This window comes from Balaenoptera acutorostrata, chromosome 15 (genome assembly GCF_949987535.1).
Source record: "Balaenoptera acutorostrata chromosome 15, mBalAcu1.1, whole genome shotgun sequence".
Taxonomy (NCBI): domain Eukaryota; kingdom Metazoa; phylum Chordata; class Mammalia; order Artiodactyla; family Balaenopteridae; genus Balaenoptera; species Balaenoptera acutorostrata.
This window is the reverse complement of record NC_080078.1, coordinates 3,151,972-3,177,513: the sequence shown is the minus strand read 5'-3', so window position 1 is coordinate 3,177,513 and position 25,542 is coordinate 3,151,972. Positions and strand designations below refer to the sequence as shown.

At 60.0% G+C, this 25,542-nt stretch overlaps 1 protein-coding gene across 9 annotated transcripts in view; it reads right to left on the bottom strand.

Moving 5' to 3' along the window:
* Positions 1 to 25,542, bottom strand: part of SDK1 (sidekick cell adhesion molecule 1) — an 838,709-nt gene that overhangs the window by 69,318 nt on the left and 743,849 nt on the right. For all 9 annotated transcript variants that reach the window (XM_057528493.1, XM_057528492.1, XM_057528494.1 and 6 more), the window contains 4 exons: positions 16,733 to 16,927; positions 15,065 to 15,266; positions 7,578 to 7,681; positions 5,039 to 5,109 (listed from right to left, as the gene is read on the bottom strand). In XM_057528493.1, coding sequence (XP_057384476.1) covers positions 5,039 to 5,109; positions 7,578 to 7,681; positions 15,065 to 15,266; positions 16,733 to 16,927 — 572 coding nt within the window. The remainder of the gene's footprint in view (positions 1 to 5,038; positions 5,110 to 7,577; positions 7,682 to 15,064; positions 15,267 to 16,732; positions 16,928 to 25,542) is intronic.

Genomic DNA, 25,542 nt, shown 5'->3' with positions numbered 1-25,542 from the left:
GAGAGGCCGAGAGGAGAGGATCCTGCAGGGGTGTGAGGAGAGGCCGAGAGGAGAGGATCCTGCAGGGGTGTGAGGAGAGGCCGAGAGGAGAGGATGCTGCAGGGGTGTGAGGAGAGGCCGAGGAGGAGAGGATCCTGCAGGGGTGTGAGGAGAGGCCAAGAGGAGAGGATGCTGCAGGGGTGTGAGGAGAGGCCGAGGAGGGAGAGGATGCTGCAGGGCTGTGAGGAGAGGCCGAGAGGAGAGGATCCTGCAGGGGTGTGAGGAGAGGCCGAGAGGAGAGGATGCTGCAGGGGTGTGAGGAGAGGCTGAGCCCCACGTCCCGAGGCACACCTGCTGCAGCTGCAGGCAGGTCCACATCTGGCCCCACCAGAAACCGCCGCGCCCCCCGTGATGCCCTCCCAGCAGGAGCCGTACCAGCCCGGGGAGGAGGGGCAGGTGGTCGCACAGCCCGGAGGGCGGGCTCTCTGAAGGTCTCACTCAGTGAGAATCTCATGACCCACGGCGACGCACAAGGCCTGCCTGCCTGCGCAGGATCCTGAACAGGGTTCAACCACACTTTCTATCCCTCGAGCTTGGAATAAACCATCTGTCATTTGTGAGAGGCCTCTATGACTCCGGGTGTCCTGGGAGGTCCCAGTAGGGCAGCTCCATGTGACACACAGAGAGTTCCAGAAGCAGTGGGCCCAGTTCAAGTCCTGGCTCTGCGATGGCCTTGCAGGGCAGGCTCAGGCCGGTGCACAACCTCCGGGGCTCAACCTTGTACCTGCTACATGTGGAGCCGGCCTAGGTGGTCTCTAGGGGGCTTCTGAACAGAAGTCTCCCTTCGCACGTGCAGACCTTTCTCCCAGCCCTTGGCCCTGGCGACGCCATTCCTGTGGTTTCTGATCTAGCACGTGCCCGTGGAGGCCGGGCCTGGTTGGGGTCGTGTTCGTTTCTGTCTTCCCACAGCTCCTCTGCCAGGCCTGGGACACGGCAGGTGCTTAGTCAGTGCTTGTGGAGGTGCGCCGGGTTTGCTCAAGTCAAGGCGACACCACCTCTGGCTGACTTCATCCTGGATCAGCCATCTGTACGGGAAGACGCTTGAAGGGACTGGGGTCCCCTCTAAAAACATGTTCACTCTGCCTTCTGCACGTCAGAAATTCTACCAGCAGGCTCTCTGGGGGGCCAGAGCGGTTTTTCAGTTTTCGAAGCCCCCGTTAAAATGCAGGTGAGCTGGTCAGAATGCACTGGCCTTGATGGCCCGCTCCGGCGGGTGGCAAGGGAACCGAGAGCTGGGGACGGCCGGGAGGACGAGGGCCGGCGTCTCGTAGGCGGCAGGGTTGAGCGGAGGGAAGGGCCCGGGCGGGGAGGGGGCAGGACTCCCACCACGAGCCTCAGTCCTGGCCGAGCGCTCAGGGACGGGCTGGGGCCGGTGCAGCAGGCTCTCCCAGACCGGGCAGGTCTTGGGGGACCTGGGCTTGCGGAGGGTCCACGTAGAGTCTGAGGCCTCATGGCGAGTATGAGACAGAGCTGGAACTCAGCTGCTGTCGTCCTGAGTCCTGAGCCCATGACTTCCGTTTCCTGGAGCACAGAACAGGGATTCCCTCTGACGCCTGTGGGATTAAGTCCCGATGGTTCAGTGGAGCACAGGAGGCCCTAGAGAACCCAGCTCCATCGTGCCTTCCCTTGAAACACAGCACCGAAGCCCAGAAGCCGTCACACCTCCGAGCCTTTGCTCTGGCTGTACGTGATGTTTGGCTAGCCGTCTCCCTACCTTTTACTGGGGGGAGTGAGGCAGGAGATAGATGGGCCCCAGGCTGAGCAGCTGGAGTTTGTCCCCTGTGGGGGGACAAGGGCAGAGAGAAGCTGAGCCCCGCCCAGATGAAAGATAAAGAGACCACGTATTTCTCATTCTTGAGGTCAAGGAGACCTGCCCCGACTACACACGTGCAGAAAGGCCCCTCGGAGGTCAAAAGGGACAGGGTGCCACCCTATAGTAGGTGATGTCAACCCACCCATAGGCCTCTTCGCTAGAATCCATCTTGGCTAAGAGATGCGCTCGCACACATGGGAGGACCCTGAGATAAACCAAATACGGACTCAGAACCAGGCAAAGCAAGATGACTGGCCGAAGGGAACCCGGAAGAAATGCCCCATGTAAGTGATTCAAACTGCCACGAGGGCGCAACTCTCTCTGAGTCCAGCCGTGTGAGTCTATTCACACATATCCTTTTTCCTCCTAATAAACACTTTACTTGTTTCACAACTTTCCATCTCTTTGTGGGAATTCACTTCTACAAAGCCGATGGGCCAGGGCCGTGTCCCTGGTCACTGGTCTAGTGGCTAGGATTCAGGACTCTCACAGCTGCAACGTGACTTCAATCTCTGGCTGGGGAACTGAACTGCTGCTTCAGGCCGCCACAGGCCGAGGCCACCTGAGATCAGGAGGACCATTCATCCTGTCACCTCCCACCTCCCTCTGGCCAGAGTCAGCTGTTCCCCTCTGCTGCCTTCGCACTAATGCGTGTAGAGCTCAACGCACTAAACGGCAGCTCTTCAAGGTCTGGAATCTGTCCCCATTCACCTCAAGGTGCTCAGCACCCCACGCCGGAGCTGGTCCTCTGCAGACAACAGAGCACGTGGTGAGGAAAGGAACACAGGCCAAGAGCTGTCCTGAAGAGGCCCCGCCGCCCCGTCCCCTCTGCCCAGGCAGCTGCAACACTCCTCTTAGGAAGGCGCCCGGTACGGCACTGAGCCCCCCTCCCCCGAGTCCATTGTGCATGATGTGATCTGTCCCTTAGGACGTTTTCTTTGATAGAAAACAGCCTCAAAATCCACTGCAGCCACACGAGGGGAAATGCATTTGAGTGACAGACTGTGTGACCCGCTGGAGGTTTCAGAACAGCCAGCTTAAATGTTGTGATCAATTCAGAGATGTGAATGCCCAGTATGAGCTGCACTCAGTGTGGACACAGAGCCACCACTGTCTAGAATATACACGCAAATCCTTAGATTCCAAACAGCACTGGACCCACCCGTGAAAGGCACAGATTGATCATCCTACTAAGAGGAATCAAATCTGACAGAGAGACCATTCAAATGGGTCAACGGCCTTGAAATTACAGGCAGTGTTTGCATTTTTAAACAAATTACAAAAAATAAAAAGTTTACAGGTGAAACATTTCATTTGGAATGCAAATCGATATTTAAACGTAGTTCCTTTGTTCTGCTCACTCTGATTTAGTAAATTACTCGTAATTTTAATTATACTTCAATTTCCTGGCAGTTGACAGGCATTTATTTCCACAATGCATCATACTGACCACCTCCTGCTCAGGCTTCCTGGAATTAGTTTGTTCTGCTGGGGTCTGAAGGGGGACAGCTGACAGACACACATGCCAAGCACCTTTGGTGTGGCTCTCGCCACTTCACAGAGTGTTCTAACCTCAACTGAGGGCTTGCAGCCCAGTGGCCAGAGGCGGGATGGCCGGGCTGACAGCCAGCACCTCGTCCACAGCCATGTATTCGGAGGCAGTGAGGTGACATAGCCCTGAGCCGCTGCCTTCACAGAAAAGGAGCTCACCTAGTTACCAGGCAGCCAGACCCCAAGCCTACAAACAAAGCACAAACCTGGCAGAATTCAGCACAGCCCGAAGGACCTATCTGCTTTTGGTTGATCATGTTAGTGGAGGGTGGGAAACAGAAGGGCTTGGGACCTTGAATTTCCATTTTGAATGTTTCAAAATGCCTTGATGGAAGTCAGGGCTGTAGAGGTCTAACGGGCCTTGGATCAGCAACCTTGCAGTGACGTCAGATGTCACCCTTGACCTCCTGTCTGTACGGAGGAGGAAGCTGGGGCCAGAGAGGCCTCTGGGGATCAGAGTCACGCGATGGCAAACTGGGGCCCGCAGACCGAGCCCAGGCCCTGGACCTCTCCTGGGGCTCCCCGTCCCTTCCCGTCCCGCCCTTCCTGTGCCAGTGCAGTGCACCCGGCCAAGAGAAGCCCTCTCCACTCTCCAAGGCCACGTCCAGACCATTATTTGTGCTTGGTTCCCGCTGATTCTGGCTGTGATTCCGGCATCATCTAGACGATTATCATCAACCCGGAGGAAGACTCTCATGCCCACACAGACCACCCTCTGGACCCCCAGCCCACAGCGGCCACTCCTAGGCAGACCTCAGCTCCCCGTGGCTCTGAACCCAGACCACAGCGCCTGCCCTCTGTCTGCCCTCCCTACGGCCTGCCGGCTGTAGGCACTGCCCCCGCCCAGGACGGCAGCCCCCCTTCTGGACTCAGGAACTTCCCTTGTTGGCCAGATGCTGTGCCCATGCTCATCCCTGCCCGTGGCCCCTGCCCATCGGTCTGTGTGCCTGCCCGGCCCAGCTCCAGCCCTGCTCCTGAATTAGCCCCCCAGGCCCTGGCTGGATCCCTCGCCCTCCGCTGGGCTCGCCCTCGGGCAGGGCAGCCGTCCTTGGCGGTTCTGCCCCTCGTTACTTCTGTCCTCAAGGCACCTCACTGTTAGCAAAAATGATCCAGAAGTGGAAATAAGGCAAAGAGAGGGCAGCAGGTCCTTTCGATGCTGTATTAGAGCACTGTTAACAGCTCACGGGACTATCTGATTATTTAGGAGAAGGTTCCTTGGTTTGACTAAAGACTTGGAACTAACAAAGATACGTGTCATCCTGTTGATGTTCTGTCTGGTTGGAAACAATTTCTGTACAAACGACAACCCAGCAGGACGTGAACCAGTTTTGCCACAGAAGCCTTGCTCTGTCTGCATCCTTCTCCAAAGCTCAGTCCGTCTGTGCTCTGGGCACCCCCCTTGCCGTCCTGCTGGTCCCCTCAGGGCGCTGAGCACGAGTCCATCATGCATGCCACGACAGTCCTGCATCTCCCGTCTTGGAAGTTACACTCACCATTTCCCCGCACAGCATTTAAGCCCGACTGGCGTGTCCCCTTTGTCCCACTCCACCCCGAGCCGGGGCCCGGCAGGTGCCAGCTGACCACGCGGTCGCATGAACGGTTTTACCAAACACCGTGGGATTCTGGGGCCCTTACCTGCCACTGGATCAGAACAGACGAGGTGGTGTGTGGCGTCACAGAGACAGAGCTCGGAGGCTCTCCCGGAACTGAAACACGAGAATGAAGAAGGCAAGGATTAGGCGGTCCTGCCTGTGCTCGGCGGCCGCTTGGGCCAGCTCTCTCCCGGTCCCGGTCAGGAGGCAGGGCCAGGCCCAGCCCCCGGGGAAGCTGGCCAGCCAGCGTCCAGCCTCCCTCTTCCCTGGGGATGCCCTTCCCCCACCCGCCATCCTGTGTCCAGGAGAGAAGGAACCTCATCCTGGTCGGGCGATCACAGCTCACGTCCCTGACCTTCCCCCCCAGGCGGACCCCCAAGACAGACACGCGAGTCTGGATCTCTCCACGGGGAGCTGCTCACACCAGAGGAGGTGCCCGGAGAGCCCCTGCGCTTCCCAGGTCTCCCCGGGGGCCACCCCTCCCCCAGAGGAGGGGTATCAGTTTTTTTGAGGTGCTCAGGTCGGAGCGACTTCTGAACAGGACAGATGATCAAGCCAGGCCACAGCGCCCCTGGCTTTACACATGGACGTGACTGCTAGGGACGGAGGCTGACTTCTGGGGGCTGAAGGGACGTCTGCCCCGGTCTGGGTCTCGGTGGCAGCTCTGCTCTGCTCCCTGGGGGGACAAGGTCGGTTTGACCCCTGCCCACAGCCCTGCCCTGCTCTCTGGGGTGTCTGCCATGCCCAGCAGGCCTTCCCGACACCCCTTCCCCACCTCTGCTCCCGCTGGGCCTGGGCGGCCCTGTCTCAGCAGACGGATTGGCCTCCTTTCGGCTGCCCCACTGTGACATCCTGAGACCTGACACCCAGTTAAGGTTCAGCAGTAGGCTCTGCGCAGAATGACTGAGGAGTTCTCCCCGCCCCGCCCCCAGGGTGTGTCTGGCACACCCACCCCACTCACCATCCCCACGTGGCCCCGGGTCCCTGCTCTGTGAGTCTCCCCTGCACCTGCCCGGCCTCCCCGTCCCGCCCAGGGACAGCTCTCTACCCTGCGCCCTCCCACCTCCTGCTGTTCTATCTTAAGGCCCTGATCCAGCTTTCCTGATCACACAGGATTACAATTACAGGGCGGTCTCAGTACCCTAAACACTGTTCTAAGAAAACGTTTATCAGCAAACCATCCACAGGCTCCCAAGCCCCTCCCCCAGCACAAGGCTGCCCACCCCTGGAGTCGGTCTCTGCTGAGAGCTGGACTTTGGGACGATGCAATGAAAACACAAGGCCGTTCCACGGCAAAGAGAAATCGCAAATCTCAGAAAAGGAAGATGACACGATAAATGCATCAAAAGGAGTGATCTGAATATGAAAGGGGTGAGAGAGGCCCTCTTCTGACTGAGCCCGTGAGGGGCGGAGGGAGGCTGGAGGGGGCGTCCTGCTTCCACAGTCCTTCTCAGAGACTCCCCCCCAAACCAGCGTGCTGCGTTTTCTTTCTTCTAACAATCAGTGCTTAGTTGAAGTGGAACCTTGGTTGTGTTAAACGTAGGATTAAAGTGGGAGCCACAAAAGACAACCTCAGTTTCTCCAGGGCCAGGTCCCGCCCCTCCTCCCCGCAGTCGGGGCTGCAGCCTCCCATGAGCTCGGTGGGCATGTCCCCGGTCAGGATCACCGGGGGCCCTGGTGGCTTCTGCTCTGTTGCAAACAATCTCTGCGTGCTCCTGAAGAGCTAGAAGGGTCCCCGGAACCCCTGAGCCGGTCCTTCAGGTCACTGGCGGCCTGGTGTTGGAGAAGCTGCCCTCCCAGGTTACAGAAAGAGCAGAGCTGAAGGTGGGGGGGTCCCGGGGCGAGCAGGCAGAGATGGGCTGGCTTGAGCCTGGTCCCCTACTGCGTTCACGGGGGGAGCGGGTGCTCGGGGCGGGTCTGCGGATTGTCATAAAGCGCCGCTGGGCCAGCTAAGGGTTGGGGTCTGCAGTCCGGGATCAGAGTCCAGCGCTGTTACGCAGCAGCTTTCCTTTCCAAGCCAAGCACCTGCCTGTCCGCTGGGTGGACTTGAGGACACCGTCTCCGGGCTCCCTCCGAGCCTGGTTTGATTATCGATTGCCAAACAAACTCACAACAGACCTTCGGGCCCAATTCCTCTGAGCAGGACAGGGCGGGTGAAAAGCCACCTGGAGCTGTGAGGGGGTCTCACTTCCATCACTTAACTGTGCTTCTGTCAAGTGACAAAGCTGGGTGGCTCGTGAATGAGAAAAATGGGGAAAACCTCTTAAAACGCAGCTACCCCACGACATCTATCTTTAATGACCCTATAAATAATTCAATCTCAGGGGTGCTAATGGACGGTTGGGGTTTGGAAGCCAATCAAAGAAACCTCCCTCCATTTGGAAGCCCTTGAAGTCTTGATTTACGGCCCTGGGCTGTACAGGAGCGCCCAGCTTCTGCTGCTGGTTGAATTCCACTGCCCACGGCCACTCCCCCTGCTCCCCGGGGTGACCCCTTCCCGGCTCAAGACGAGAGTGGGTCTCTCCAGGAGCCAGGGTTTCGGGGCGCAGAGGCGGCAGCGGGAAGTGGGCCCCCTTGCTCACCGTCCTGCAGCGTGGTTACCGCCTCTGTCTCCGCGCTGAAGGCGCTGTCCCCAATGTCATTGGTGGCCTTCAGGCGCAGCTTGTAGGAGGTGAAGGGCCTCAGCCTGAAACACGGAAGAGACCAGTGACCCCGGAGACCTCCGCCTGTCCGCGGGCCCGGCGGCGGCGACGAGGGGGCATTCTGGGGCTGGGGCTGAATCCCTCCCGGTGGCAGCAAGCCGGGCCCCCGGGACTGTCTGGGGAGCAGCTCCCCAACACCCGACCCCGGCTCACTGGCCGCTCTGGGAGACAGGAGATTCCTGGGGCGGGGGGAGCCCAGAACTTCCCAGCGGGGGGATGGAGCTCTCGCCTGGGGCTCCTGGGGGAGGGACGACCACTTCCCGTAGTCAGAGACACCTGTGTGTAGCATATCACTGCTCTCTAGCAGCTCGGAGAACCTCTCAGCAGGAGCTAATCCCACCAGCGCGGCACGCAGCATCCGGAGCGCGGAGGGCAGGCGCTCGCCCGGCCCACCTCCTCCCTCAGCCCGAGCGCTCCCTCGCGGAGCTCCGCACCAGCCGGGGCCCGGCTCCAGGGGCTGCCCCTGCCCCCCCCTCCCCCTCGCTGAGCCAGACGCGGTGCCAGTGCCGAGCAGCACAGCCCACGTAAGCCGCAGGGCGGCTCTGCAGGGTAGAGCCGTCACGATTCCCGTTTCACGGTGAGGGGGCAGAGGCCCTCGCCCTCCGCTGGAGGACGGGTCAGTGGCTGGGGGGCGGAGGTTGGAAGAGGGGTCTCGTCTTGAAGTAACACCGCCTCCCACCTTAAGCAAGGCCAAGACAATGTTGGCTGTCCATGCGAAAAGATGTCCCCCTCGGCCCACGGATGAGATTTTCGGGACATTAATGCACTCCTTGGTGCCACCACTGCAGGCTTCCCCTCTCCCTTCCGTCCTTCCTCCCTCCCATCCCCCCATCCATCCCCCCACCCACCCATCCATCCCCCCATCCATCCATCCATCCCCCCACCCACCCATCCATCCCCCCATCCATCCATCCATCCCCCCATCCATCCCCCCACCCACCCATCCAACCCCCCATCCATCCATCCATCCCCCCACCCACCCATCCAATCCCCCCACCCACCCATCCATCCCCCCCACCCATCCATCCCCCCCACCCATCCATCCCCCCACCCATCCATCCCCCCCACCCATCCATCCCCCCACCCACCCATCCATCCCCCCACCCATCCATCCATCCCCCCCACCCATCCATTCCCCCACCCATCCATCCATCCCCCCACCCACCCATCCATCCCCCCCACCCATCCATCCATCCCCCCACCCACCCAGACGGTCCGTGTGCCCAGCGCAGAGCCGCACCGACGACTGAGGCTGCAGACAAACTCCGCCGTGTGGACGACACACAGACCCTCACCCAGTCCCCCGGCAGCGCTTCCCTTGCTCAGCCCCGTTCAGCACCCGGCTGGCCGGCCGCGGTCACCGCCCTTCGGGTTTTACTTCCAGAGAAGCAGATGAGGGCCCTGCGTCCTCCCTTCCCTCCCAGCAGCGGCTGTGTCTCAGGCAGTGGCCCCACTGTCCTCTCCGTTTCCCGGACCCGAAGATCCGACATGATTCTAGACGCTCCCTCCCCATCCCTCGAGTCCAAACCATCTCCAAGTTTCCTCAACTCGGTCTAAGCACAGCCCTCCCTGCCTCAAACCAACCCTTCCCCTGGCTCTGATCCAGCCTGTAGACCAGTGGTTTTCAAACTGGGCACTGAGGAACCCCTTAGACTCCGAGGAACCCTCTGGGCGTCCAGGGCCTCCGTTCCCCCTGTATCAAGCAACAGCAGCTCCACTTCCATCTGGTCTGTAATTGGTTCTGGGTAACACTTTGTTTAGAGAAAGGATTCTGCTTTTTGAAACACTGACAACCATTTCTGGAAACCATGATCAGAAAAGTTTTCTCTACCTCTGTTTTCAAATCGCCTCCTGCGTAAGACCGATGGCAGCGGTTCTGTGAGCTGACGCCGCAAGGTCTGCTCCCGCTTCACAGCCCCCCAGAGCCGACCGCACCCTGCTGCTCGCTGGTCTGTCCGCGCCCCGATGCCACAGCCAGGAAAAGTGGCGACGGGCAACCCCATCTCGGCCCTGGCTTTAGGGGAGACGCTTCCAAAGGCCCACCCTGAAGGACAGTCTGGTTTTTGGGCGACACCCGTTATTCAGTTAAAACAGACAAGTAAGTTCCCATCTGTCCCAAGCTTCCTAGGAGGGATTTCATGAACGGTGGAGGTGACCACGTCTTTCGTCCCCTGGTCTCCATCTCACCCCGTCTCCCCATCTGGGCTGAACAGCAGCGCCCACACCGTGAGGCTGTTGCCGGGATGAGTTCAGCAGATGGGCGGAGGGGAGTCTGGCCCACAGCCGGCGCTCGGGACAGAGCAGGGGCCGTAGTGCTCTTGCCCTGCAGGTGTCAGCTTCACCAGCCCCAGGCGACGCCTGTCCCCTGCCCACTGTCCCCTACACCCCGTTCATTTCCTCGTCTCCTCCAACGCAATTTGTAATTAACTGTTTCCTTGACGACTGTCTTATTTACAAGACTCAGGACTCCTTGGGGACAGGGACAAAGGCCTCATTTATTGCCTTGTCCCCAGCACCAATGGCAGTGCCTGGCACCCAGGAGGTGCTCAGTGAATACCCGCATAAGGGATGAATGGCTGGGGTGACATTATCTGTCTCTGAAGTTTCTTGGGAGGGTTGAATAAGAGGACACGTGAATATCAGCACAGGTCCGGCACATGGTAGGTGCCCCGGAAATGACCCTTGTCTTTATATGTAGCACTTTTATTATCTAGTACACTGCCATTTAGAACACAGTAGTGCCTATGATTTATTACATTATATTCAGTACTCCACTGTTCTCCAATGATTTCGGAATCTGAGGCCGAAGGTCAAGCTCTTTGAAGACCACCCTTTCTTTCCTGACCCCCGGGGTCTCCAGGAGTCGGGGGCACAGCAGGGGAGCAGTAAAGGATGGCTGATGGCTGGATGACATCTGATGACAGGTCTGTGACAGATGGGCTGGAACGAGGAGACTGGGAAGCGGAGCCCCCGGCATCAGACCTGCGCTGTGCAGGCTTTTCCCCTTCACAGGACCGATGACTGTCCCCGGGAGTCTGAGCTGCAGGACTTACCCTCTCAGTAGGAAGCCCTGCCAGGCGCCTGAAAACAGGCAAAGAGCGACTCGGAGGCCGTGAAGGGAGCGGCCAGCTCATCGGCCTGGAGAGGTGACCACGGTTACCGTGTCCGCCTCCTGGTCTCCATCCTCTGCAGGAGCTGCTCCTTTGGATTACTGGTCTAGCTTCTACCCTGAGCACACCCTCAATGCCCCATCCACCCCAGCCCCTCGCTCCCTCCGGGCTCGCCCCTGGGCACAACAGGACTCCATGATTACTTGACAAATGAATAAGGAACAAGCCCTCCAATTTCCCCCAGTTCTGCCCTCATTCACTCTTCCAGGCCTCCTTGAGCCTCTACTTTGGAGTTGGCCAAGCAGGAATTTAAATTCTGGCCCCGCCACTCCTAACTGGGGCATGCCGTTTAATTTCTCTGAGTCTCACTCAGTTCATCTATGAAAACAGAGGTAACGATACCCACGCTTCCAGGGGAAGTTAAATGACACAACCCACCTCATGAAGTCTGGCAATCTGTCACAGAGTAGGTGCTTAATAAATGTTACTTTCTCTTTCCTGTCTTCCCAAAGGCTGCCAGAGAGGGCAGGTTCAGAGGAACAGCAGGGCCCACGGTTACTGGACACACAGCCGTCACCGGAGCCCACGCCATCACTGCTCTGTCCTAAAGGGACATCCAGAACGCCCACGTGGCTCTGTGCTCAGACCTCTTCTCTTCAGCCACACTGCATTTCTATGGGATGCAACCATCAACCAGAAACCGGTGATGCTGAAATAGGTCCCTCAGACCCAACCCCTCCCAGTGCCCTGGACCCACATTCACCAGAGGTAGGTACAGGCACGAGATGTGGATCATTAAACTTTTTGTTTTAAACTTTTGTTTAAACGTTTTATGTTTCTTTGGCCACTAGCAGACTTCATGCAACTGGCAGAAGTAAAATGTAAAAAGAATGTTTAAAAAAAAAGGAGAATGTAGCTGTCAGGACTATGAAGCAGGAAGGGAGATGACACGGTGGCAGTGTGCAAGACATCGCTTTCCCGGAATCCTGCCCGCGACACGTTTCCTACTGATACGGGAGGAACCATGCGTCCTGGTTCTGGCCCATTAGGAAACTGACAACAGTCTCTCCTGCACCAAATTAAACCGTCTGTCCTGAAACATGGACCTCTCCTTTCCAACGCGAAGTCCCAAGCACACCACTGGTCGGTTGGAGGCTCCATGACAGGAGAGGCAGTTGGATTTTATTGCTCTTCTTTCTTTCACATGGTTACGCGAGGAGGTGGGGTTATTTACGGCCGAGGGCACGTTCTAAGTAAGCGGGGCGCCCAGCGCGCTGGAGTGTGCTGTACGAAGTAAGCTGGGCATCCTGGCCACGCTCGCCCGGCACAGGAGAATCCTGGCCCGGGGGGTGTGTCCGCACCAGAGTGCCTTCCTCTGCAGGGGGAGCTGTGCCTTGCGGGCCCCACGGCTGACGTAAGGCTGGCGGGCTCCGTGGGGACAGGCTTTGACTACTCCGGGGGCCTTGTTACTTGGCCGTCCGTTCACTGCTGTCAGTCACTGAGGCAAATCTTCAACCTGGAGCTGAGAGGAACCCCAGGATGGTTCCTCCAGCCCCGTGTTTCACTCCTCCAAGGCCCCGTGGCCACTCAGGGGTAGACGGACTGCTGAGAGCTTGGGGTGTAGATGAAAAACACTGTTCACTACATCTGGACCCGCGTTAATTAGCTGGGTGCTGGTTTGCATCTGTGAGGCTCTGAGCTACAGGCCCAGGGAATGTCCGAACCACAAAGGGATCCCCTGCCCCATTCAGAGAAGCTGAGGCCCCTTCGCTGCTTAAGACGCGTCTACTGCCCCACGCCCTCATCTGCACGACCGAATAATAAAAAGTCTGGTCTGTACCCCACAGGCCTCTCTCTCCACGTGGACGAGCTGTGGGACAACACGTGGGAATTGCTCTGGAACTGACGGAGGGCTGCGTGATGCTGAGGCAGTGATGGTGGCGATGACGTTGACGGCAGGGAAGATGGCGCGGGAGGCTTCACCACCAGGTCGCCGTGGGGAGCGTCTCGGAGGCGCGCGTCCACACTGATGCCATTCCAGCCTCATCTTCCCACCACGAGGAGGGCGGTTACAGCTGCCGTGACTGTCACTAGTGTTCTAAACCCCTACTCGCCAGCAGACGGACCTGAACAAATGTCGCCTTTAAGTAGCAGGCAGTGACCTCGGCTCTTCCGGAAGCAGAACGTGTGCGTGGGGACCGTCCATCCCTCATCTTCAGGCAGAGCTGACAGCTTCTTGGATCGTGGGATGACGGAGTTACTCAGACCAGGTACACCACTTGGGGTCCCAGGAGGCCGCAGCTGTCAGTGGTGAGCTGCCTTCCTTCCTGGCCTGTGGCTGCCGCTGAAGGTCACCTCCAAAGGGGGCGCCCGTTGCGTGCGCCAAAGCAGAGCTGCCGGCAGGTCCCTGTGAGCCGCCCGGGCTGCTCATGGTCATCCCGTCAGGATGCAGGCTGGCCACACAGCCTCCCGGGCGGGCAGTGACAGTGGCCACCACCGCCCGGAGCCGACAGCACCCGCCGTGGGCACCAGCTTCACCCCCGTCGGTGCCGGCTCCTTGGACCAGGGGGCTGGTCCCCTTCTCCTTCAGCCCCGCTGCTGGCACATGTAGGAGAGAGTGACAGCGCCACGCTCCAAGCCCAGCCCTGAGCTGCGCCTCCGGGGGTCTCTGAGGATGCCGCAGCTCACGGCCTCTGCTCAGCGGACAGCAGACTGGCGGCCTTGCGAGGGGAGGGCGGGGGGCCCGGGGGCCGCACGTGCTCCCTGCTGGCTGGGCAGGGCTGCAGGCAAGGTACCAAACCGACCTCTGACCCTGTTCCTCACCCGTGGAACTGGGACGGCAGTGCCCGGAGCTGTCGTGGGGATTCTACGAGCAGGTGGACGTGAATGCGGCACGGTACCCGGCACGCGGCTCGTTCTGAACGATGAGGGGACCTTGGTCCGCCTAGGAAACCATGGTCCTGGCCTCCTCCGTCCTCCTAGGAGGTCCTGGCAAGGGTTCTAGCACCCACGGGGGACAGTGGGACCCACTACTTAGTAGCCCCTCCCCAGCCGCGGAGCATGAGCCTGGCAGAAAGTGGCAACGCCGGGGCCGGGCGGGAAGTACAGTGAAGACGCCAAGGTGTCTCCCCGGGCTGCCGCCATCACCCTCCCAGGCGGGGGGCTTCCACGCGGGCGGACGTGAGGACGCAGGGCCCGAGGCCACTTCGTAGACCTGCCCGTCTAGACGGTTCCATCTGTAGGATTCTGGCGGGTGACGTAACCCCTCCCAGCCCTAGGCTCCTTCACCGTAGGAGGGGGGCGGCCAAGGGAAGAGGCCCAGGTGGGATCACGACACAGCGGGTCCAGCTGCGGCCGGCGGTGCAGCCCCTCCCCCCTGCCCAGCAGTTCACCGAACAGCTGGCTCGGGGCGCGGGGCTCTGCTCCTGCCCCATGAGCCGTCGCTAAGGAACGGCGGCCCCGGCGGGATCTGTCCACCTTGCTGACGCAGAGACAGCACAGAGAAGGGCCCCTCTGCGGCCTGTGACACGGCGACAGTGGCAGGCTGGGCTGCCCTCCCCGCCGCCCCCCGCTCCGTCCCTCCCGACTTCTGCCTCTCGGGCACTGGGGGGCGTCAGTCCCACTCCCGGGCTCAGGGCCCCACCGCCTGTCCACCTGTGCCTCGTCAGTCCCCGGGGCCTGGGGTGGGCAGACCGTCTGTGCCCGGCTGCTCGGAAGGACGGGCGGGGAAGCGGCCCGGGTGGGCGTCCGGGAGCGGACGCAGGGCGCGAGGACTTCCGGGTCCTGGCACGGGAGCGCCGACTAGAGGAGGAGACCTGGGCTTTCCCTGGCGCGTCCCCGCGTCCTGCACAGACTCCCTGCTCGGTGGGCAGGAGCTGGCTGGGGCGGGCAGGGCCCCCGTACCCCGGGGGAGGGTCCTCCTGGCCCTCTGGGTACCTGTCTTTTTTTTTTTTTTAATTATTATTTATTTATTTATTTATGGCTGTGTTGGGTCTTCGTTTCTGTGCGAGGGCCTTCTCCAGCCGCGGCAAACGGGGGCCACCCTTCATCGCGGTGCGCGGGCCTCTCACTATCGCGGCCCCTCTTGTTGCGGAGCACAGGCTCCAGACGCGCATGCTCAGTAGTTGTGGCTCACGGGCCCAGTTGCTCCGCGGCATGTGGGATCCTCCCAGACCAGGGCTCGAACCCGTGTCCCCTGCATTATTGGCAGGCAGACTCTCAACCACTGCGCCACCCGGGAAGCCCCTCTCTGGGTACCTGTCAACGGCACAGGCTGTGGCCTCGTGGCTGACGGACGAGGAGTAGGTCTGCCACTGCCCCCGGGGCAGCTCGCGCAGCTGCACCGTGAAGTAGCGGGTGGGGGCGGCCCCGTCGCTGCCCGGGACCCACTGGAGCCACAGGCTGCGCGCGGCCACTGCCGCTTGGGGCACCAGGAGCTCCCTGGGGGGCGCCGGCCGCTCTGCAACCAAAAGAGGACAGGTCAGGGGCACGCGAGAGGCTCGCAGTGAAATAAGCAGGGGGAGGCACAGTGGCTGCCCAGAGAGCCGGCTGCGCGGATTAGATGATCTGCAGACTGTTCCTGGTTCCGCAGGGACGTGGGGGTCTCTGACTTCGGCCGGGGCCCAGCTTGGATCTGACCGGAGACCCCTGCTTGCTCTTGGAATGTTCCATCCTCAGAGCAGAGAAAGACAGACAGACAGACAGACAGGAGGTGAACCCACCCATGCTCCCCGACGGCACCGCCATGTAAGGCATCTTCAATGACACCTGGGCGCCCCGAGCATCTCCAGGTTCCTTTGGACTCTCTCCCGCTTTCTGATTTTGGGATGAGTGCATCTTTAACACTGATCTCCTCTCCCTGGAAGTCGACCTGGGCCTGCAACTGTAAAGGCGTGTGGAGCAGGGGTGCCTGGGGGCTGTCACTGGCCACTCCGTGCCTGCAGGAATGGGACTGGGACGCGGGGAGCGGGGCCGGGACCTGGCTTCTGAGTGGGGGTCACTCGCCTGTCGCCCTGTCTCCTCACCCCATTGATTTCAACAGAGAAGCCCCACAGAGGGAGGAATCATTCTTTAACTGTTTATCATGAAGAGTATCAATTCTGATTAGGTGTGGCATGAGGTAAAGCAGCAATTGATTGCCGGCCCCAGGGGATGGGCTGCCAGGGGCCCTTGCATCTAACTTAATCAGCATCCTTTGCTGAAGCACACACTTCAGCCGGGTGGTATCTTCTCGCCCCGAGCAGCCCGAGTCCTGCCCCTGCTTCTCAGGCCCCTCCCGGACCCACTGGAAGGGACAAAGCTCTCCTGGGCCCCCTCTCCCTGAGCCACGCGGACCGAGGCCCTGCAGGCCCTGGCGGTGCAGGTGTTCCAGCTGTGGGACAGGGTGCAGGCGGGGGCACGTGGCGGGCAGGGGACAGGGCTGCCTCCTTAAGGGAGTTCACGTCAGTACTTGCACTCGGGTTTGGTTTAAGTCACATCAAACCCTGAGCAAAACCCTTTCCCCCTCCCTCAGAGGGGCTGCATGGGCTCTAAGGAGGATGGCAAGAAACAAGGCCTGCGGCTCTGAGCTGCCTGGGGGAGAAACTCAGCCCTGGCTGCTCCCCGCACACTGAAAGCGCTGGCCTGACTGAGTTCCCGTGGGGGGAACCTGCAGGAAGCTCCGGTATCGCGGGGGAGGGGGAGGGGGGAGGGGGAAGGGGAAGGGGAGGGGCGGGGGAGGGGGAGAGCTCTCTATCTTTGAACCTGGGAGGATCAGGCCTGAGAGCCCAGCCTGGGCGAGTGTTGGGCCGTGAGACCCGCTGTGCGTCCAGCTCCAGGTAGGCTCAACGGTGCTTAAAGAACGCGCAGTTCGCGCAGCCACCCGCCCCAGGCACGCGGGACCTCCCCTCCCCCGGCCCGGCAGGGAATTGGGCCTCACGGTCTTACCTCTCTTCTCGGTGGTGATGACAGTGGCCTCCAGCGGCTCCCCCCAGCCCTGCCTGGTCTTGGCCGACAGCCGGAAGACATACGCAGACTCCGGGGCCAGCTCAGTGGCCGTGAACTGCCTCACAGTGGCGCCGACCTCCACGGTGGTGAACGTGTTAGGGCTGCTGCTGGCCAGGCGGTAGGCGATCTGGTACCCTGGGGGGGCACGAGGGCTGCTGGTCAGCTGTGCCCTCACTCACGGGGAAGCCCCCAGTCCCGCCACCCGGGAAACCCTACAGAGCCACGTGTTTCTGCACCGTTTCCCTCTCCCAGGCCAGCATCTGAGCTGCAGGCTGGGGCTCTTGGGAGAGAAGCCAGGCTCAGTGATGAAGGGAGGGCCTCGGGGCGCCAGGCCCCCTCTTCTTCCTTCACGGAACTGGATGTGAAAACAGCTTCCTCTTCCCTGCGGTCCTCGGCGCCCGGAGGACCCAGGGAGCAGCGCGGACAGCGGGGGCTTTCTCTGTCCCTGCCCCCCGCCCGCCTTCCAGGGGCCCTGCCCTCAACCCCCAAGGGTCTTCTTGCCTGGAGCGCCCTTCTCCAGGGCTGCCCCGGAGGCTCTCACACCTGTGCTCAGACCACGTCTGTCTGTCTGTCTGTCTGCACACCTCGCTTCCTCCCGCCAGCCCAGCACTCCCGCCCCTCCCAGAAGCCCTACCCCTGCGGCTCTGAGCCTGGGGCTCCCCTGAAACAGCTCTCCCCACTGTAGAGGAAGCAGAAGGGAGTACATCAGCTTGGGGCAGGCCCCCAGCTCTGACCGTCTCTCAAAGTCCCCTGATCATCAAGGGTTCATGGTTGATCGGACTTCATTAAGGACCAGGCCTCCCCCACCAGGCCCTGCTGGGGCCCCTCTGCCCGCATCTGAAGAGGCAGAGTGGGCTTGCAGACCCGGCCCGAGCCTCCTGGGCTCCCAGACAACTGCGGTCCATCCGCTGAGTCCTGCGCTAAGACCAGAAGTGGCAGTGCCGCGACCTCCACACCGCTAATGACAGCCAAGCCACTCAGTTCAACAGGGACCCTCAGGGGACCAGGGCAGCAGCGCTGAACCCAGCTCTGCCTTCGCAGGGCGTCCCGTGGGTGTGACGGCCCCTGTGGAGATGGGCTGCTGGCCCTCGGGACAGGGCCTCCGGGCCTCAAGCAGCCTGCGTCTCCGTGGCCTCCTGCCCCGGGTGGGCATCCCTGCTCCTGCGGTCCTCCCACTCACACCGCCTTTGGCCCCATCAGTGGCCAAGCTTCCCGGCACCTGCCCGCCTGCGTAAGGAGCCTCAGCCCGCCCGCCAGGTGGGGGGCCGGGAGGACGATCCCGTGGTGTCAGACGCAGAGTGTGCTCTAGCACTCAGCCCCTAACCACTGCGGGTCACTACCACGGCCACGCAGATGGGGGCCGGCAGCCCAGCCCTGTCCACAGTGAGCACCGTCACAGCGTGTTTGCAGGACCCTGGACAGGCTCTTACAGCTCTGTTCTGCCTCCGATGGCCATCCTCCCAGCCGTGGTGGCCAGCTGTCCCGGGGTGTCCTGCTGGACAACTGTCCTTTCCCATCCACTGACCGACGACCAGGGGCTCTTCTCCTGGACCCCCCCTAGCACCTCCCTCGCCCCTGCCTGGTCCTCGGGGAGGGGGCGTCTGGAGTTCGGGTGCATCGGGAGCCCAAGCCCAAGCTCTGAGACTCCCAGACACCTAGCGTCCTGAGAACGAGGGCAATGTGGTCAGCGTGGCCACCGCAGCAGAGCCCTCCTGCTGCACGCCTGACGGTCCTCGCCCCCCGAGCCTCCGGTGGTCCTGCCAGGGAGCAGCAGAGCTCAGAGAGGTAAGCAGTCTGCCTGAGGTCACACAGAAAGTCACCAGCAGAGCTGGCCTGAGCCCTGCATCCGTCCGGCTCCAAAGCCTTTACTCTCCACCGAGTCACACTGTCCCGAGAAGCGAAAGCATCCGCCCCAGGCTCCCAGCAAAGGGAGTGGGGCCCTTGGTGTCCTGCCCCACGAGAAGAGCATGTCTCCCAGGGACGACGGTGCCCCGGCAGCCACTAGATGTGGGAGCACGTGCCCGGGCTGCGCTCCAGGCTCCGGGGGAACGTGCCGCTCCCTGTAACCCGTTGGAGGTCCTGCTGTTCATTTCCGCTTCACCGTTAACACCTCTGCGGTCGGCATTTGCTTTGTCAGAGTCGGTTTCCCTTCCGATCCTCTGGGGAGTTTGTGTCTGTTTTGGTCCTTCTGGTCCTCACCCCTGAGAGTCCCAGGTGATGCGATGAACTCGGCTTTCGACAGCACCCGCTGGCTCCTCACCATGACCCGTGGTGGAAGCGCTCACCTCCCCCTTGTCTCTCACACCATCCATCCAGATTAGTTACATTATTGCTTGTATTCTTCCCTGGCCTGGGCCTTTACACTTTAGATCCATTCATCTCTCTGTTATTTGATGTATTAACCCCCAGCTCTCTTCTGAAGCTCACCCACTGCTACGAGAGTGATATAAATCCATGTTTTTACACCAGCTCTGACCTCAGTACATCTACGCCGGCTTTTAGGTGTCGTATTATTATTTTTATATTGTCAGGATTTGCAGGTGAAAAGCGACGCCCATGATCGGCAGATTTCGAGGGGCACAGGAGGAGATCAGACGGCATGGAGGCAGCCTCTGTCCGAGGGTGGCGTGGTCCGCCTGGGCACGTGGTTCATCCACAGAGGCTGCAGCAAGCCTCACAGGGGACTGGGGACCTCTATGTCCCCCTGGCCACTGGAGGAAAGTCTGTCTGTGCCCCGTATGAAAGCAACTGACCAATGTCATTATCACACACACATTCCCAAACTAAAGCAAGGAACTAAGGAAAGGTATCTTGCACAGACAAAACGAACTTTACAATCCAGCACAAAGACTACACAGGCAGACACAGACCACCAATAAGGAGATGATCAAACACAATACTTTAAAAATCTCAAGAGGGAGGTGTGGCCCAGGGTGAGTGAGTACGGCCATTCGAATACCACTCCTAGTGATGAAGAGATACCAACCCTCCCCAAAGAACAAAGAAGTAACTTTGCGTTAAAAACAGATGAATGTATGTATGTCTGAGACCCGGGCCCTGTCTGCGTACACACTGAATTTCTGCGTAGGACTGAGCTGACCAGGTTTCTTTCTCAGAGTGTGAGACAGCATGCCTACACCTGAGACGGCGGGACGAGCAGAAACCACCCGACCAGCACGCCCAGGCACCGGGAACACCGGGGCGGCCGCTGCCGTGCAGTTAACACTCGGCGTCCCGGGGGCCCCCGACACCCGTCAGGGAGCTCCCCGCACGACCCCACCAGCCAGCGTTCGGTCCCTTAACTTGTCCCTTCGTATTTCGGAGAGTCATGTGTGTGTCATTAAGACTCCTCATTAATTCAAATCACCTTTCACCTAGTTAGCCTGAACTAATGAGGATGTATACACTTCTAGGAACAGGGCATGATTACACATGTGCCTTCTTTACCCTCTATTCTTTGTGAGGGTTCAGCTCTTCTCGGATTATCTGCCACTGGAGTTAAAAATCCTGGGATGAAACTCAGGTTTTGTTCAAAGGCGTATCTTTGTGAGCTGGGCTTTGGGAGCGAAATGGGAACCGGTCTCCCTGAAGGTCCTCCCCTCCCCTGCCCTTCCTGGGCTGGCTCAGGTCTGCTCTCCAGCAAAGGCTCCACCTCTGCCCTCCCCCGTCCCCAGAGCACGACCCTAGGGTGACCCTCGACCTCGCCTCCACCTGGGCGGTGCCTTCCCATGGTCCCTCGCTCACTCCTTGTCCTTTCTCTTGCCGGCCTCCTCGCCATCCTGGCACTGGATGGCGTGTTGTAATGCTTCTAGATGGTCTCTTGCCTGTCTGTCTGTCTGTCTCTCAGAAGCCCCTGACCACGTAGCAGGATGTCGTCAGGAGACCCGGGTCCTAACCCAGCCTAGCTTTTCTCACCTCGGGCAAGTGTCAACTCTCGACTTTTTGTTTCTAGCTAAGAATAAAGAAAAACATCAGCCCCCGCTCATCAGGGCCCCTGTACTCCAGGCGGGTCACCCCTGCCACGTGCAGACCTCGCAGTGGTCTATGGTCCACGGTCCATGGGGCACATGACAGCGTCTCCATGTCACACCCGAGGACGGGGGCGCAGGGCATCCAGTAAACAGGACAGAGCTCCCTCCTGCTCTAAAATGATAGGATCCTGATGATGTCAAGGAAAGGGGGACAAAATAGAAAACAACTTGGCCACCCAACAGGATATTTTCAAGGTGACTGTGGAAGAGCGGGAGAAATCAGAGAGCATTCAGACGCAGCAAGAAGCACGTCGCCCGGCCAGAGGCTGGACTCCAGCACGAACCCCCGTGGGCGACGTCCCTTCTGGAGGGGACGCGTTGTTTCAGAAAGCAGCCGAAGAAATGGGGTGCCTGGAAGAGCCTTAGGGTGCCTGTGCAGGGAGGGGCTCAGGCGAGGGGCGGGTCAGGTCCCCCGCGGCAAGGCCTGGAGCCAAAGCCGCCACGTCTGAGCGGGGGACAGACAGGCGGCGAGGAGCGGGCGGGCTCACCCACGGCTGCAGAGACCAGCCTTCGGCCCGGCCGCAGCCAGGGCGCTGTGCCGGCTGTAAAGCCAGGACACGAGGACAGTAAAGTGTGCAGCGGGACAGCACAGTGACACAAAGGACGGCTGCCCTGCATGTCCGGTCCACAGGCCTGCTGTGGGTCACCGTGGCCAAGCTGCCGGGAGATGAGCACCGAGCTGCATAGCAGGGTGGCAGGGGTAGAGAGGCTGGGGCTCTGCCCCACACGGGATGCTTCCCATTCGATGGGTATTTCTGCCTGAGCCCCGAGGGCTCCAGTCTACCCAGAGAACCGCATGAAATCTGGGCTGTTCTACCTGATCCGGGTCCCACTTGGAGCCACTGGGAGAAAATTCCTCGGCCCGAGGGATATACTTGTATCTTCCTGTTATTTGCCCTAAAAGAGAGACAATATCCCTGCTGTCCCCGTTCTGTGGTGTGTCGATAGAGATGAATACCCGCACCTCACCTTGACACGGACGTGATGAACAACGGAGGAGAGGCTTCTACACAGAAACGGCCAAGAGGAACAGCCGAGCGCTGGCTCGCAGGTCAGGAGCAAGGAGGGGAGAGCAGAGGGATGAGGGCATTTGGGGGACAAGGCTCGTTATGTGATTCTGGGTCCAGGAAGCACAGAAACACGAGCTGAATGTCAGCGACGTGAGGTCAGAGGCCGCGGCCACGTGAGGAAGGAACAGGGAGAGGGACCCACGGCGGGAGGAGAGGCGCCCAGAGCAGCCCGCTGGTGAAGGTCACGGTGAGTCGTGGTGACACAGGCATTCGGAGAAGCAAGGCCACGTACGAGCCGCGGGGCCCCAAGGCGAAGATGAAAACCGTGGGCAAGAGAAGGCTTAGCAGCTCGGAAGTGCCCGGGAGATGAGGAAACGTGGCTCGTCTAGAAAATCAGGACCCAGAGAGGACGAGGCTCCAAGCAGGAGGCAGGTTCCGGGCCGCCCTCTGGGGAGGCGCAAGCAGGAGAGTCTGAGAGACGCCGCGGAGGACGGGAGGCCTTGGCGGGGGCCGGCGGTGGTCTCGGCTGCCTCAGTTCAATGAGCTGGCTGTCGAAGGGCCCCAGAATTATTTTGAGAGAATCGTGTAGACATTTTAGGTGGTGGCAGGCTTTTATAAAGACTGGATGCTTCCTGGGCAAACAAAAGGCGTCAATCTGAGAGTCGCCTGTGCGGTGACCATCCCCGGGGCCTCGAGGCCAAGGCCACGAGTGGGGTCCGGTGCTGCCGGCCCCTCTGCAGGCACTGTTGCGGGGTGTGGCTGGTGACAGCCCCACCAGCGCCCATTCCTGGTTCGCAGAACCCACAGCAGCTGAGTCTCCCTGCGGGCAAGCGTCAGCCTAGCCCAGATGCCACCCGGCTCGCTGGTTTTATGGCTTATCCGTTTCAGGGCTGGGGGCAGACAGATGCCAACAGTGGAGGAAACGATGCATTTGCGAACTCGGATCGTACTGTCGAGCCCCTAATTCCCAGCAGAGTTCTCGCTCACCCTCATGTGATAAGCTGAAGGTCAAGGTGCAGCCCTCGTGGGCAAGCTGACTTCTAACCGGGCGGAGGGGGAGGGTCTGGCGTGTCTGGCAGGGCGGACCCCCGTGGGTTTGAAGAGCACGTGCATCACTTGAGCGTAACAGCATTTGAGGGACTGTGGGGCAGCTGGCAAGTGGGGGAGGGATGGCCGCTCTCAGGTGGCTCCCACCACGCCCCCCAAAGCAAGGCTCTAAATGCCGCCAGCTCTCCCGGGTAAAATACTGACACAAATAAGCAAGTGTTTTTCCTTCTAGGCGCCTCCAGTGTTTCACGCTGTTAATCTCTTTTGGAAATGCAAGAACACGCTTTGGTATAGATTACAAAAGCACTCGCTGCAGAGGTGGTTATGTACTCAGAAGGCCACGCCGCCGGAGCGGGAACACTGATTCAAGGCCCCTGGATGCAAAGTGAGTCTCGAAGAAAGATGTTTTCCTTTGTCCCCTGTGGACACCAGTCTGAATCTTTAGAAATTGTTTTCCCGTCTTTCCTACAGCATCTGCCATTTAGTGCGCCGGCTGTAATGATATCCAGGTGACAGGTTACCCAAGACAGCGTTCGTTACAATGACCACTCAACGCCGTTACAGCCACGCAGGCTCACGTGTGATGTCTCCCGCTTTGGAGGGACGCGGAGCACTGTTTCATTTAGCCTCTGTTTGGCCACAGTTGGGACCGTCAAAGGATTAAAGTACGACCCCCTCCTTACCTGGAGTTTTGTGATTTTTCAGTGACCCCCAGGGACTACAGATCCACACCCAAACTTCTCAGTGCCTCGGGGGCGTCCTGTAACCCGGCCCCATGCTGCCTTCCAGCATAAACCCTCCGTTCCAGCCGCCAGGGTGGCGGAGAGCAAAGCCGTGCCACACACCCTTGGTGGGTGTGGAGTAAGTACCGAGTGTAAATACACAGCGATGCAGAACACTCCCCGGTCCGAGAGACGGGGTGAGACGCCGAACGGCCACAGCGTTCCAGCTGGCGCTGGCCAGGCACTTGCTGGGAGGCGGGCCCTGTTCTGGCTTCTCTGTGCACTGTGTACTGGCCCTATCAGGGAGGTACACGCCGCCCCCCTTGAGGGTGGGGAAGCCCAGGCACACGGAGACTAAGTGACTGGTGTGAATTCACTCGCCGAGGTCGGCGCCCGGCCACGTGGCTGCGGCGTTGCCCCCTCCACCCAGCCTGTCCGCCACGCAGGGTTTAAAACACAGGGGAGGCTCAAAGGGGGCAGCCCGTGGTCCTGCCGGGAAGTCGTGCAGACCGTGCCTGCCTGGGGGTCCACGGGAGGACGAGGCCCGCTGCTCCGGGCTGTGTACGTGGGGCCGCGTCCTGAGAGACGAGCGGTTCCGGGCCTGGTTCCTGCCTCTGCGTCTCGCCCGCTGCAGCCCGAAGAGGCTGGGCCGCGCGCGACCCTCCATCGTGCCACACCTGCCCTGACGTCCCCGCGGACGCGACGCCCGGCCAGTGCCCGTGGTGGGGCTTCAGGCCATGTCACTGCGAGTCCGGGGTGGGGAGGAGAGGGGAGGGCCGTCACTTTTTAAAATAATTAATTAATTAATCTTTGGCTGCGTTGGCTCCTTGTTGCCGCGTGGGCTTCCTGTAGTTGCGGTGAGCGGGGGCTACTCTTCGTTGTGGTGCGCGGGCTTCTCATTGCGGTGGCTTCTCTTGTTGGGGAGCACGGGATCTAGGCGTGCAGGCTTCAGTAGTTGTGGCACATGGGTTCAGTAGTTGCGGCTCACAGGCTCAGTAGTTGTGGCACGTGGGTTCAGTAGTTGTGCTTGTGGGCTCTAGAGCGCAGGCTCAGTATTTGTGGTACACGGGTTTAGTCACTCCACGGCATGTGGGATCTTCCCGGACCAGGGCTCGAACCCGTGTCCCCTGCATTGGCAGGTGGATTCTTAACCACTGCACCACCAGGGAACTCCCGAGGACTGTCACTTGAGAGCAAAGAACGGAGGGACCCTGGTGCGCTCTGAACCCCAGTAGAGGAGGCCTGTCTGCATGTGAGAGCGACCGCTCGACCCACCAGGAAAAAGCCAAACAGATTCGATGACGTGAGCTTTTAAAGTTTATGTGAAAAGCACTATAACCGAAACTAAGAGGGAAAACTTTGGCAACAGATGTGACACTTAATATTCTTAGTGATCATATGGGCTAATATTTACTGAACTGCAGGTCCTGACCCCAGAGCCAGGTCTCCAGCCCAGATGCGACCTCAGGGCCAGGCCGCTCAGTCACTGGGTCTTTATGTTGCTGCCAGTGTGTAAAGAGTATGTGAAAATCAACAAGGAAAGGGTGAATCCTCAAGAAACAATGGTCAAAGGACATGTTATGGGCCAAACTGTGTCCCCTCCCCAGATTCATATGTTAAAGTTCTAACCATGAGCACCTGAGAATGTGATTGTATGTGGAACTGGGGTCTTTACAGAGGTGATTAAGGTAACGTGAGGTCATGTGGGTGGGCCCTAATCCAATAGGACTGGTGTTAGGGAAAGGAGGTCAGGACACAGACACACGCAGAGGGCAGACCATGTGAGGACACAGGGAGAAGACGGCCGTCTACATGCCAAGGAAGCAGGCCTCAGGAGGAACCAACCCTACCAACACCTGGATCTTGGATTTCCGGCCTCCAGAAGTGACAGAAAATAAATTTCTGTTGTTTACACCGCCCACTTTGTGGTACTTCATGCA